Below are 12,313 nucleotides of genomic sequence, written 5' to 3'. Positions count from 1 at the left end.
CCTCAGTCAAAATCATACAGCTTGTAACTGGCCAAGCTGGGCTTTAACCCCAGGAAACTGAGCCCCAATCCCAACCTTCTCTTTCTCAAGGTGAGTTTTCAATCTTGCTTACCTTCCTCTTTCCATTCTCACACAGACCTCTCCTCTCCTGATGGTCTAGAGCAGGTACCTCAGAAGCAATGTTGAATTACTGACCAGGGACTTGGCCAAGTCACAGAGCTGCACCCCCCTGCTGGAGCCAGGGGAGGGGTGGTGGTTGGACCCAGAGGGCATGGAACCTGGGGCGAGGGAGGTCAAGCAAGGGAACCCAGGCCCCTCGTGAGACCCTGTGGAGGGGCCAGAGGGCACTCAGAGTCACTGGGGCAGGGCCATCATGTGCCCTCCGTGTCAGGAAGGAGGGGGAGCCTTCCTTCCTTTTGAGATGTGAAAGCAGGAGATGGTGGTGACAAAGGACTGCCTTTGGTGCTGAGAAGCCAGGGGTCAAATGAGGTCCCTGGGCTGCTTCCCCCGAGGGGCCAGGAGGAGGCATGAGGGAAGGACCGCTGTGCTGGCCAAGCCGTCAGAGCAGGACCTTGTTGTTGTTCATTCGCTCAGTTGTGTCTGACTCTTTGCAACCCCATGGATGGCAGCACACCAGGCTGCCTTGTTCTTCACCATCTCCCAGAGCCTGCTCAAACTCATGTCCACTGAGTCAGTGATGCCATCCAACCATCTCCTCCTCTGTCACCCACTTCTCCTCTTGCCCCCAATCAGAACCTTAGATTTCCTGATCTTCACCCAGGGCATCACAGAGGGCCCCAGGAGGTGGACAGAGCCCGGTCCTTACGGCACAGCTGGTTTCCTGCCCTACTGCAAGGCCGGCCCTCTGACCACACTTGGTTTCCAAAGCATGAAGCCTTTCAGCATGTCAGTTGGGCCCCAGCCCCAGTGAGAGGGACAAAGAACAACTCAGGAGCAGCCACCTCCTCCAACCACAGAAACCAGACGAGAGACCTTGCTGAGCCCACAACCGGAACACAGAGCCCTTCCTAGGCCATCATCTGGGAGCCAGAGGCTGTCACTCATCTTCCTCTTTCAGTCTAGTCATCCAACCAGCCCTGTAAAGACAGAGTGCTCCGTCTTGTCGCTTTATTTTAGTTACTTGTGTCTTCCTCTTTATTTCAAGTAAGACTATTTCAGGAGTCCTGGCCTTAGCCCCTCAGAATGACAGATGAGATCCAAAGAAAACCTCACCATAGGGAATTCAGGTGGCCTCTGACTCACAGCGCGATGTGGAAGGGGTCACACAAACAGAAATCTACGAGACTGTGGTTCCATGTTGACCTCCGACATCAAGTGTTCCCCTCTTCACTAAATAAGCACATTCCTCAGTAAGGATACTGGGCAAAGCACAGAGCACATTATTACAGCTTTTCTTTGATCATCCATGCCTTCATTCAGCAGGGACCACTGACTAGCAACCATGTGCCCAAAACGCCATGCTGGGGGCGGGCCTGCAGCCGTGAGCTGTCCAAGCGCTGTACCCTCTGCCACCAAACGGCCTCCAGTTGAAGGCCCCACCCCTCACCCGCCAGAAAGATCAAGCCAAGGAGGGCAGTGTGAGAAAGAGTAGACCTCTCGGGAGCTTTTGTTTTCCTGCTTTTGATGGAGACGTGACTCTATTTTCTGATAGAGACAGAGAACTAGGCTTCCCTACCAGAAAACAACAGGACACAGGCAATGATAAGCCTGCCTGGGAATCAAGGTAGCGACGTGGACAGGAGCAGAAAAGGAGATGCGTCCCAATCAGAGAGGGCAGCCTTCACTCCACATCACTGTCCCTGCAAGGGGAAGCCAGCCCAGGGTCCCTGAGACACCTTTTTCCAGGACAAGCCAGAACCCCTAACTTTTGGTGAATTTTGCCAATTCTAAATATCTGTTCTAAGTTTTTTTTAATTATTTAACTTGAATAAAATAAGTCTGGCAGCCTCCTTTGATTGAGGCAACCTTTTTGTAAAGCTGATCTAGGGAAGAACGAGCTATAATCGGCTGATTATAAGTAGCTCTTATAAAGTCGATGTATTGTGTTGTGGCCACAGAAATTAACCCGCAATCGCTCAGAAACCGGGGTCAAAATGAGTCAAGATCTAAATCCCAAGTCAAAACCGAGATGTCTGTCTCAGACACTGGATGTCTGGTTGCCATTACCATCTATTTCTGCCCGACAGCTTTTATTACAAATTTCTAGGAGAATTAAAGGGACAGTGTCGAGAATGCAGTTTCTTTTCTGACCTTTGGAATGAGATTGTAGCTGACTGGCGCGTTTTTTACAAGGCCTGATGAGAAAACAGAGACAGAAGACTCTTAACCATGCGTGACAGCGTGCTGTTGATAAACGCCTTCTGGGCTGTCCAGGGGACTGGCTGATTTTGATCTTTTATTTAAGCAGCTAAAAAACATGAACGTCAGGAGGGTCTCCGAAGTGCAAGAAGGCCTTTGATGGAGTGGCTGGTGCCTGGGTGTGCGCCTTCACCTCTCCCAGGGCTCGGCTGGGACAGAACCCCATCTCCGTGGGCTCTCACGGTCCTCCCACCCCTTCCTTGTCCCTGTGGTTTACAGGCCTCAGGAGCAAGCAGGAGTTCTACCTGGACAGCTAACCCTTAATGCAGCTTCTACATCATAACGGGTGATGCATTTAGGTTGTACATCAAAATAAGGCTGGAGAGGCTCCTTTAAAACAGAAGAGGCTCCCAGAGACAGAGATATAAACCCCAAAGCTTTCCCACAGCTCAGCCTTTGCTGCAAAGGCAACATCCTCCACGGTCACCGCCTCAAAAAGCAGTTGAGATAGCCTACGTGAAAGAACGTGCACACAGGCCTGTAAAGTGATGGAGAGAGAGCAAGTCAACTGCAGGGCAAGCTCCCAGGCTCTACTTCCTGTCTGGCGAGTGGCCGCAAGAACCCTCCTGCCCCAGAGTCACTTTAATCACACTGCCTTCAAGGTCACCACCCAACACAAGATGCTCAATATGGGTGTTAAAGTCCGCCACCCTGGCTCTCTCTGGACTTTTCCTGCCTTGTCACCCCCGCCAGGGCAGGTCCAGTTACTCCCCACCTTCCCACCCTTTAAACCATCAAGCGATCCACCATCCATCAAGCTATTTCTCCTTCTCCTCGGATCTCACCATCAGTTCTTTTCCGGATTTACATTTTATGAAGCTGCCTGTCACAGGCTGGGTTCTCTGGAAATAGAGGGTAAGATGTAAACTGTTGAGAGGCAGCTGGGCTGAGATGCTAAATGTGTCTTTGGGACCAACCCCTGAGAAAGGACCAGCAGGGATACAGGAAAGACTAAGGGGGACAGTGCCATGGAGCAGGCTTGGCAACCCTGACCCAACTGGAGGAAGCGGGGTGGGGGGCAGAGGGGCCTGAGATCTCTCAGAGGTGTCCCGCCTGGACTTTTACACCCCCGCCTTGTTTCATCACCAGATGCAGCCACCCCCACGAAGGGAGTGGCTTCTGGAAGGTGGCCCCCAGCAGCTGAGGCAGACCTTAAAGGAGCTGGGGGCTGGGGGGCTGGCTGCTGACTAACTACCCCACAGCCGGGCAGCTTGTCCTTCCTGGAAAAGAGGTCTGGGCAGCGCTCCTCTATATGTTCCCCACCCCGCCTCCAGGCTAATCCTATGGGAATCCAGTAACCCAGGGGCTCTAGCAACCCTAGGGGTGCACAAATATGGCCCATTATTGATATCAGCCCCGGTTCTTGGACTCTCTATTTTTTGAATTATTTATTGTATTTGGTTGCCCTGGGTCTCCGTGGCCGCGTGTGGGCTTTCTCTGGGTTTGGCAAGTGAGGACTACTCTCCAGGTGCGGCGCAAGGGCCTCTCCATGGGGTGGTTCCTCCTGTTGGGGAGCAGGCACACTAGAACGCAGGCTCAGTAGTTGTGGCCCCCAGGCTTAGCCGCCTCTCAGCATGCGGAATCTTTCTGGACCAGGGATGGAACCCGGGCCCCCTGCATTGGCAGGTGGATCCTTAACCACTGGACCACCACGGAAGTCCTGGATTCTTTAATCAATAGCAGTTGATGAGGCCAGACAAGAAATCCAGGCAAGGCTTTACTGAGACTTGTGCTGCAGCTAGTACTAGGGAGCCAAAGCAAGTAACAGGTGCCCTTGCAGTCCCCTGAGATGGGGGCAAGTTGGTCCCTTAAATGGGGTGAGGGTGGGAGTCGATCAATGGGCCCAGTTGGAGGGGTGACTTGCATGGTCTGCCTACCCCGGCATCTCAGAAGTGGAAGGTAGGTTTTAGCCTTCCATTCTCTCTCTGTTCATCATTTGCACCAATTGCACACGCTTGCAGTTATTTTTAGTCCCTTATGGTTTCTTTGTATTCTGTTCCAGGAGACGTTTTTCCAAGTACAAGCACTGCACTAAAAGGCCCCAGGTCCAGCCTGTCTCACTAGGAATGTCTCTGCACATCACACCCCTCACCTCAGGCATCATGTTGCACGTATGCTAGAGAGTTAGCCTCATGATCTCATCTGCCTGGTTCCCTAGAAGAGAGCTTCCCAATCAGATATCTGGGGAAAGCCAGGCAAAGAAATTTCTCTCTAAAGTCCTTAGAACAGACAGGAAGATTTGGGGTCTGTTACCTGCAGCTTATCCCGTTGTGCAGGGTAATTATTAACATTTTTAAAATTTGGGGATGCCCTGCTCTAGAGACATCTATTCTTAGTCCTTCATTCAGTCACTGATCATTTACTTAGGGGACCTTTTATTATTCATCAGGCACTGAGCCAACTGTTGGAGAGAGAGTGGGGAACAGGCCACACAAGGTCACTGTCATTGAAACACTTAGGGTCTAGTGGAAAAGAAAGGCTGAACAAGTACGCATGGGAACAGAACCATAAATAGAAATAGGGTAAGTGCTCTACGAGAGAATAACAGGGTGGGAGAGTCAAGAAGGAACTGTAAGAGAGATCAGAGAGACTGGCCAGCCCTGGGAGCCCTGGAGTGGGGTTCGCGTTTTATTCTCAGTGCAAGAGAAAGCAATCGGGGGACTGTGAAGCTATGGGTGTCCTGATGTGGTTAATATTTTCCCAAGAACACTCCTGGTGGAGAATGACTATAGGGCAGCAGCGCTAGTGACAGGAAAGCCAGTTAAGAGCGTGTAGCAATAACCCAGACTAGAGATGGTGCGGTTAGCTGCGAGCAGTCACGGCGGATCAGAGAAGAGAGGAAGGATCTGAAATAGATTTGCAAACAAGAATCAGTCCTTCCTGGGACTTCTCTGGTGGTCCAGTGGTTCAGACCCCGTGCTTTCAATGCAGGAGATGGGGGTTCGATCCGTGGTTGGAAAATGAAGACCTACATGCCACGTGGCACAGTCAAAGATAAGAACAAAATGTTTTTTTAAAAGAAATACTTCTTAAAAAGGAGAATTAATCCTTCCTACCCTCAAGAAGTTTACATTCTGTTGGAAAGACAGACGTAGAAACTGTTTAATATAGCAAAATCATTACTTTCATGGAAATATAGAAGGTATCGATGGAGCCTAGGGTGGAACATGGAAGACCCCCTGGGGAGATGTAGGTGCTCACAGTTATGTTAAATCTGGGGAGTAAAAATAAGCATTTGCTGAGTAAACTGACTTTGCCAAGGGGGTGGTGCTTCCAGCAGAGGTTGGAAGATGTGCCTGGGAGACGTCCAACCACAGGGACCTTCACGGGCCAAGGCCCCGCCCACGGTGTCTAGACCACCCTGCCTGCACCTCTTCCATCGTGCTTGTCACCGTGTATGGAAGTCTGTGTTTGACTGTCTGTCTTTCTCCCCAGTTTGAAACTCCTGGGAGACAAGTCTGTGTTCTGATTATTGTAACAATAAGTATTTCTTAATGAATAAGCAAAAGTCTTCTAATGATGGAGCCACTAAACACCAATCACTCCCTCAGTTTCCGGCCCTCCTGGTTGACTTCAGGTCATTTCAAAGGCAATGCCTTCAGCTGTGGTCTCTCTCCAAGCAGCTCCCAGAGGGTAAACCCTCTGTCTCCTCTCTCTGTGACTTTTCATGGCCACCAGGTACTGATCTACACTCTCCCAGGGCCATCCCAAGACCACTGAATGAAATAAGCACACAATCTGCAGTAGGTCATTACTGACTAACGGGTTTTTATTCCTTCCTTGTTGCCAGGATGATGAAGTAGTGACTGCCTGCTGCAGAAGGCTTTCACCTGCTAAATGCCTCCCAGCATGTCTGCTGAAAATCTTGAGCCATCAGGAACACCACCTCCTCACCCTTCCACAACTTTCCACCAAGACACGCAGACCTTCTCCTCGATGGAAGAAGGTACCAAGGGAGATGAGCAGAGTTTAACGGAAGGACTTTTACTTTCTGAAGAGGATGAGACTCCGGAGAAAGACCAGTACCTGGAGAGGGAGGCAAATTACCTGAAAGGAAACAAGTATCAGTTTGAACAGGATTATCTGAAGGGCCATGAGAATCTGCAGAAGAAAGAGCTCCTGGAAGGGAAAATATTTCTGTATGAGAAGTTTCTGGAAGCAGGTGAGTATCTGGGGAGGACGTCCCGTAGATGGCGGTTCTAGCTCATTACAAGGCCCGGGAAAAAAGAGAACAGGCTTGAGTTACAGCCAAAGTGCAAATGATCAGTGCTACTCACCACACTGACAGCCTCATGAATCATTTTTGATCAACCTACTCATGACTTCAATAGCTGTGCCCCCAAGCCCTGAGCCTACCAAGCAGACAGGGAGACCTGATGATCCAACGGGAAGCCTCTGTTCATAAAAAGCAAAACCAGACAAACAGAACACACCCCCTAATTTGTATCTTTTCCTTTTCTTGTTGCACAAGTAATACATGTGCATGGTGGACGTTTGAGAAACCATATACAAGTAAAAAGAAAAAAGCAACAGCAAAAATCCGTCTTATTCAGGGTCTTCCCCAGTGGTCCACTGCTTAAGATTCCACACCTCCACTGAAGGGGCCATGGGTTCAATCCCTAGTTGGAGAACTAATAGGCCACATGCTGTGTGGCCCAAAAAAAATTTTTTTTAATTTCTGAAAAATTCACTCCCATCCAGAGATGATAATCACTTTTGTACCTTGATTATGTCCTCCCCAGACACTGTATAGTGCTTGTAACCTGCCCTTTAAGGCACATTTATTTCTATATCATGTGCTGTGCTTAATCACTTAGTTGTGTTCAACTCTTTGTGACCCCATGGATGTAGCCCACCAGGCTCCTCTGTCCATGGGGATTCTCCAGGCAAAAATACTGGAGTGGGTTGCCATGCCCTCCTCCAGGGGATCTTCCCAGCCACAGGATTGAACCCAGGACTCCTGCATTGCAGGCAGATTCTTTACCATCAGAGGCACCAGGGAAGCCCAAGAATACTGGAGTGGGTAGCCTATCCCTTCTCCAAGGGATCTTCCCGACCCAGGAATCAAACTGGGGTCTCTCGCACTGCAAGCGGATTCTTTACCAGCTGAGCTACCAGGGAAGCCCCTTCTATATCATAATTACATATCAATATTACATATTTACAGGAGTATCATTTCATGCTTTCGATTTTCTACAAACCATTTTATTGGCTACATCACCTTGTATTATGTTTTAAACCGTAATTTTTTTTGGCCCCACTGTACGACTTGAAGGATCTTAGTTCCCTGACCAGGGGCTGAACCCACATCCTTGGCAGTGAAAGCCCTGAATCCTGACCACTGGACTGCTAGGGACTTCCCCAAACCATAATATTTGTAATTGGCTTCCTATTATTAATCATTTATTGCTTCTGTTTTCTGTTACCTTTCAAAACAGCATGCTGATAAATATCCTTATAGCTAAATTTTATTAATGAGCTCTAATTATTTTCTAGAACACATTTCCATAATGTGTTACCAAGTCAACAAAGACTCGGATGCTTCCCTGGGTGCCCATTCAGGCCCTGGAAGGCGGCATCTTACCCTGCTGGTGGGTACTTAACTTTGGAGTGGTTTCTCTTATCCTAAGGCTCACATTTTCACCATGTTGTTTCTGCAATTGGCAACTTTTCCTCAAGTTGGGTTTTATCATTTGGCAGTGGTCTTCTTGTGCTATTGCTCCAAGTGGGTAACACGCATTTATTCACAGGCCACACAGTGTCTTCCCCTGATGTTATGACTGCATGGCCATATCCAACCAGAAACAGAAAGTTAAAAATCCAGGTCATCTGCATCACCTTAATGCTGACCTAGAAATAGAACTATTTTCTGGAACAAGCAAGCATCTCAGGCAGCTTGAATTTTTAAACCCCAATCTGACTGCACACAGCCCACATCCTAAAAGCTGGGTGGTTTCGGCAGCCACACAGGTGTTTCACTGTTACATCCTCTCCATCAAATCATGGCAGATGTATCATCCTGTCAATACATTTGTACTGCCCTCACCAGTTTAGTTAGCACACTGGAGAGGTCATTCCTCTTGCTGGGAAATTCTCTTTTCCGTGTGTCTGCACCACTGAGCTCCCTCTCAGAATCCTAACAGCCCTGTTCTGCAAGTACCAAGAGTAATTCTAATACTGAAAAACAGCATTCAAGCCATTTCTTTTGCACAGTATGAATCAAGCATTCTTCACATGTCCCCGCTACGTGTCGGACCTTTGTAAATATATTACCCACCAGCGTAGGACAAATAGAATGCTGTCAAGTGAATGGAACAGTATATAAAGCAAAAGCTTTGAAAATAAATGCCCTGCTAGCAAATATTGGCGAGGCACTGAAAAAAAAAAAAAAGCTGTAGAATACTAAAATGCCTTTAAAGGCACATGCAAGCATGTCTTAGTCTATGAAAACTCAGGGTACCAAGCCAGACTACAAAACAGATTAAGTTAAAAGGGTTTACAAGAGGATCTTTAATTTTCGAAAGAATTTACATCAAGATTTCTTTATGTAGAATTTCTTCCCAATACCTTAAAGATGTAACTGTTTATCCTTTGTTTTGAAACTCAGTGTCAAACAAGAGTGCTTTCCTGGCTCATAACAGATGTTTAGTAAATGCAAATTGGATCAAGTTCAATTTCATTCATTTCACAAAGCCAGGTGTCTATATAGACACACACATACACAAACACATTTTTTTCTTTTTGTTGTTGTTGTTTTCATTTTGATTTTTAATTTTTATGGTGGAGTATAGTTGATTTACAATGTTGTGTTAGTTTCAGGTATACTGCAAGGTGGATCAGTTATACATACACGTATGTCCACTCTTTTTTAGATTCTTTTCCATATAAGCCATAACAGAGTATTGAGTTCCATGTGCTATCCAGTAGATCCTTATTAGTTAACTATTTTATATATAGTAGTTTGTATATGTCAATCCCAATCACTCGTATTTATTTTTAAAAACAGCATTGTGAATTAATCAATGTCTATAAAATGAACCCACAATGACAAAGAGGCTTCCATATCACTGGTTAATGGATGGATTATTAGAGGTTAGTGGTGAAGCACTGTCATGAGACAGATTCTGATACCTCATCTGGCCTCAGAAGGAGAGAATGCCATGATCCACTAGTGATGTCTGCCACAGCATCAGGAGAGAGGGAAGGAGCCTGATGTCATTTATTAATTTGGTGGCAGATGTGAACCTGTCACAAAGAGCACTTTTTTCTTCCTCTCTCAAGAGCTTGACTGCATAGGTGTGAACACCAGTTCTCTCCCATTTATCTTGCATGAGTTTGGACAAGTCACTTAACTGCTCTTAGTTTTCTTAGCTGTAAATTAGGGATAACACTGAAAGTCGCTCAGTCATGTCCGACTCTTTGTAAACCCACAGACTGTAGCCCGCCAGGCTCCTCTGTCCATGGAATTCTCCAGGCAAGAATACCAGAGTAGGTAACCTATCCCTTCTCCAGGGGATATTCCCAACCCAGGGATCAAACCCAAGTCTCCCGCATTGTAGGCAGATTCTTTACCATCTGAGCTACCAGGAAAGCCCAAGAACACTGCAGTGGGTAGCCTATCCCTTCTCCAGCAGATCTTCGTGACCCAGGGATTCAACCAGGGTCTCCTGGATTGCAGGAGGATTCTTTACCAGCTGAGCTACCAGGAAGGCCCTTCGGGATAACACTAGCCCTACCTTATGTGAAGATTAAAGGGGTTAAATTATGTAAAGCATTATGAGCTATGCCAGGCATATAGCATTTTAAGCGCTATATAGCATATAGCATATAACCTATGTAAGTGTTAGCTATTATTATTATATATTATCATTCCCTTTACTACTGACTTGTGAAGGGTAGGTAACATCCCCTGGCCACATTGCTCTCTTTTGTAAAATGGACATAGAAAGACAAGACAAGATGCAATGAACTAGGGTGTGGAAGGAATCTATGCCCCCACCCAACTACTCTGCAGGCAGATCAATTTCACAGACTCTCATTGCCCTGGACCAATCAGTATAGCGTCAGACCAACGACCCCCATCCCCTCTCTTCTTTAAAGGGATGATTTTCTCCATGGTTTGTGAGAAAATCCAATAAAATTGGATGAGCAAATTGAATATCAATGCAGCACCAACTGTCACTGAATAATCAATAGTCACGTGTGACGGATCTCCCCGGATTTGAACCGGGAGGTTCCAAATCACTTTTGTGAAGTGTGGGTGTGAACCCAGGGGTGTCAGAGTTAGAAGATCCAGCACAAGGGTGGGCCTTGGACCTTGGGCATGGTGATTACCCGTTCCAGGTTTCCCTTTTACCATGTGAAAAAATACACTGTGACTGTGGCAATGTTCTTTCATTTCCATTCTGAAAATGCTTTGAAAGCACTCCCACACCACACACTTGTCAGGTGTAAAAAGGCACGTCTGATCTCACAAGGTGCAGGAAGGTTCTAGAAGGAAGAAATACAATCTACATTTCTGACATGCTCTCACAGAACAGGAAACCACCCCACAACGCGGTCCCTTTTGTTTATTTAGAACCTAAGACCTTCCTATGATATGCTCCTCTGTCCATGGGATTCTCCAGGCAAGAACACTGGAGTGGGTTGCCATGCCCTCCTCCAGGGGATCTTCCCAACCCTGGGATGGACCCCAAGTCTCTCACATCTCCTGCATTGATGGGCAGGTTCTTTACCACTAGCGCCACCTGGGAAGTCCTTCCTAAAGATGAACTCTGCTCTGTGGCAAATGATGCTGTAGAGATGTCACAGTATACTGATTCATAATGTTTCTACTTAATGACCTTTTGAGACACGCAATCCACGGGATTTGATTTTCTTGCCCCTTGCTAGCTCCTCTTTGGCGGCTGTGAATGCTGTTTGACTTAAGTGCTATAATTTGGTTGCTGTTTCCAAGTGAGAGTTGGCATCCCAAGGACCATTTCTAAATGGGGAACCTAGCAATTCTGTGTATTTAAAAAGAAAGGCTTGAGATATCCTGATAAGGCAGAGACAGGGGAGGCAGACAACCTGTCAAGCAGCAAAGTTCACAAATACGCCAGAGCTTCCCAGTCAGGGTGCCTTGAGTCGGCCACTACTGGGGAGAGATGCTGGGTGCCCAGTTCCCCCAGCCTCCACGCTGCTCCCGTACAAACAGCACCATTTTCTATGCCTGTCTTGTCCTGAAGGTTAGGAATACAGTCCACTGACATAGAGTGTATAGTGTACATTTCAGTCTTGGTTTCCATCAAGTCTTCACTCTTTACCACCCTCCTCCCGGTACAAATGAGGAACCTGGAGTCTGAGAGAGGGTATGTGACTTCTCCAAGGTCACGGAAAATAACTAAAAGGGTCAAGAGACGCTTCCAAGCCTTCTCTTTCTCTTCTAATCACTTCTCTTTTTTCCTTTCTTCCCTCCTTTCATCCTTTGTTTCTGCTTTTTAATAAATTATATGCATATTTTAATTTGAGAGGAGTAACATAAAATGAAGCAAAATCTACTTTTGTTCATTTTCCACTGGAAAATTTGAAAAGTAGAAAGACATCACCCAACCCCCCAACATCCGAATATACGTAAGGCTGATTCACATTTTAGCAATTTTTATTCTGTCCCTCCTGCGCTCATTTTTGGCATGTTTGATGGTGTTGGTGGTCCGTGTTTTGTCTTGTTTTTACCATTTCAAATACGCTGTATATACAAGCTTGTATTTTACTTTTGTTACTTGGTATTGTGACCTTCACATTTGCCCATATTGCTTAATGTTTGTAGCCATCACTTTATTTTTTAGTATTTATTTATTATTGTTATTTATTTTGGCGGTGTCAGGTCGCGGCTGTGTCATGCAGGATCGCCCATTGTGGCAGTCTTCTCCAGTTTGGCAGGTGGTGTGGGATC

At 46.9% G+C, this 12,313-nt stretch overlaps 2 protein-coding genes across 2 annotated transcripts in view; one reads left to right on the top strand and one right to left on the bottom strand.

Moving 5' to 3' along the window:
- Positions 1-12,313, bottom strand: part of CBY2 (chibby family member 2) — a 127,946-nt gene that overhangs the window by 70,069 nt on the left and 45,564 nt on the right. The gene's annotated exons all lie outside the window — the stretch shown is intronic.
- ERICH6B (glutamate rich 6B) overlaps positions 6,229-12,313 on the top strand; it is a 50,039-nt gene continuing 43,954 nt past the window's right edge. The window contains exon 1 of the mRNA XM_043892144.1: positions 6,229-6,565. Within this exon, the coding sequence (XP_043748079.1) occupies positions 6,229-6,565 (337 nt within the window). The remainder of the gene's footprint in view (positions 6,566-12,313) is intronic.

The sequence above is a fragment of the Cervus elaphus genome, chromosome 30, assembly GCF_910594005.1.
Source record: "Cervus elaphus chromosome 30, mCerEla1.1, whole genome shotgun sequence".
NCBI lineage: Eukaryota > Metazoa > Chordata > Mammalia > Artiodactyla > Cervidae > Cervus > Cervus elaphus.
The sequence above is the reverse complement of the archived record's forward strand: the minus strand, read 5'-3'. Positions and strand labels throughout refer to the sequence as shown.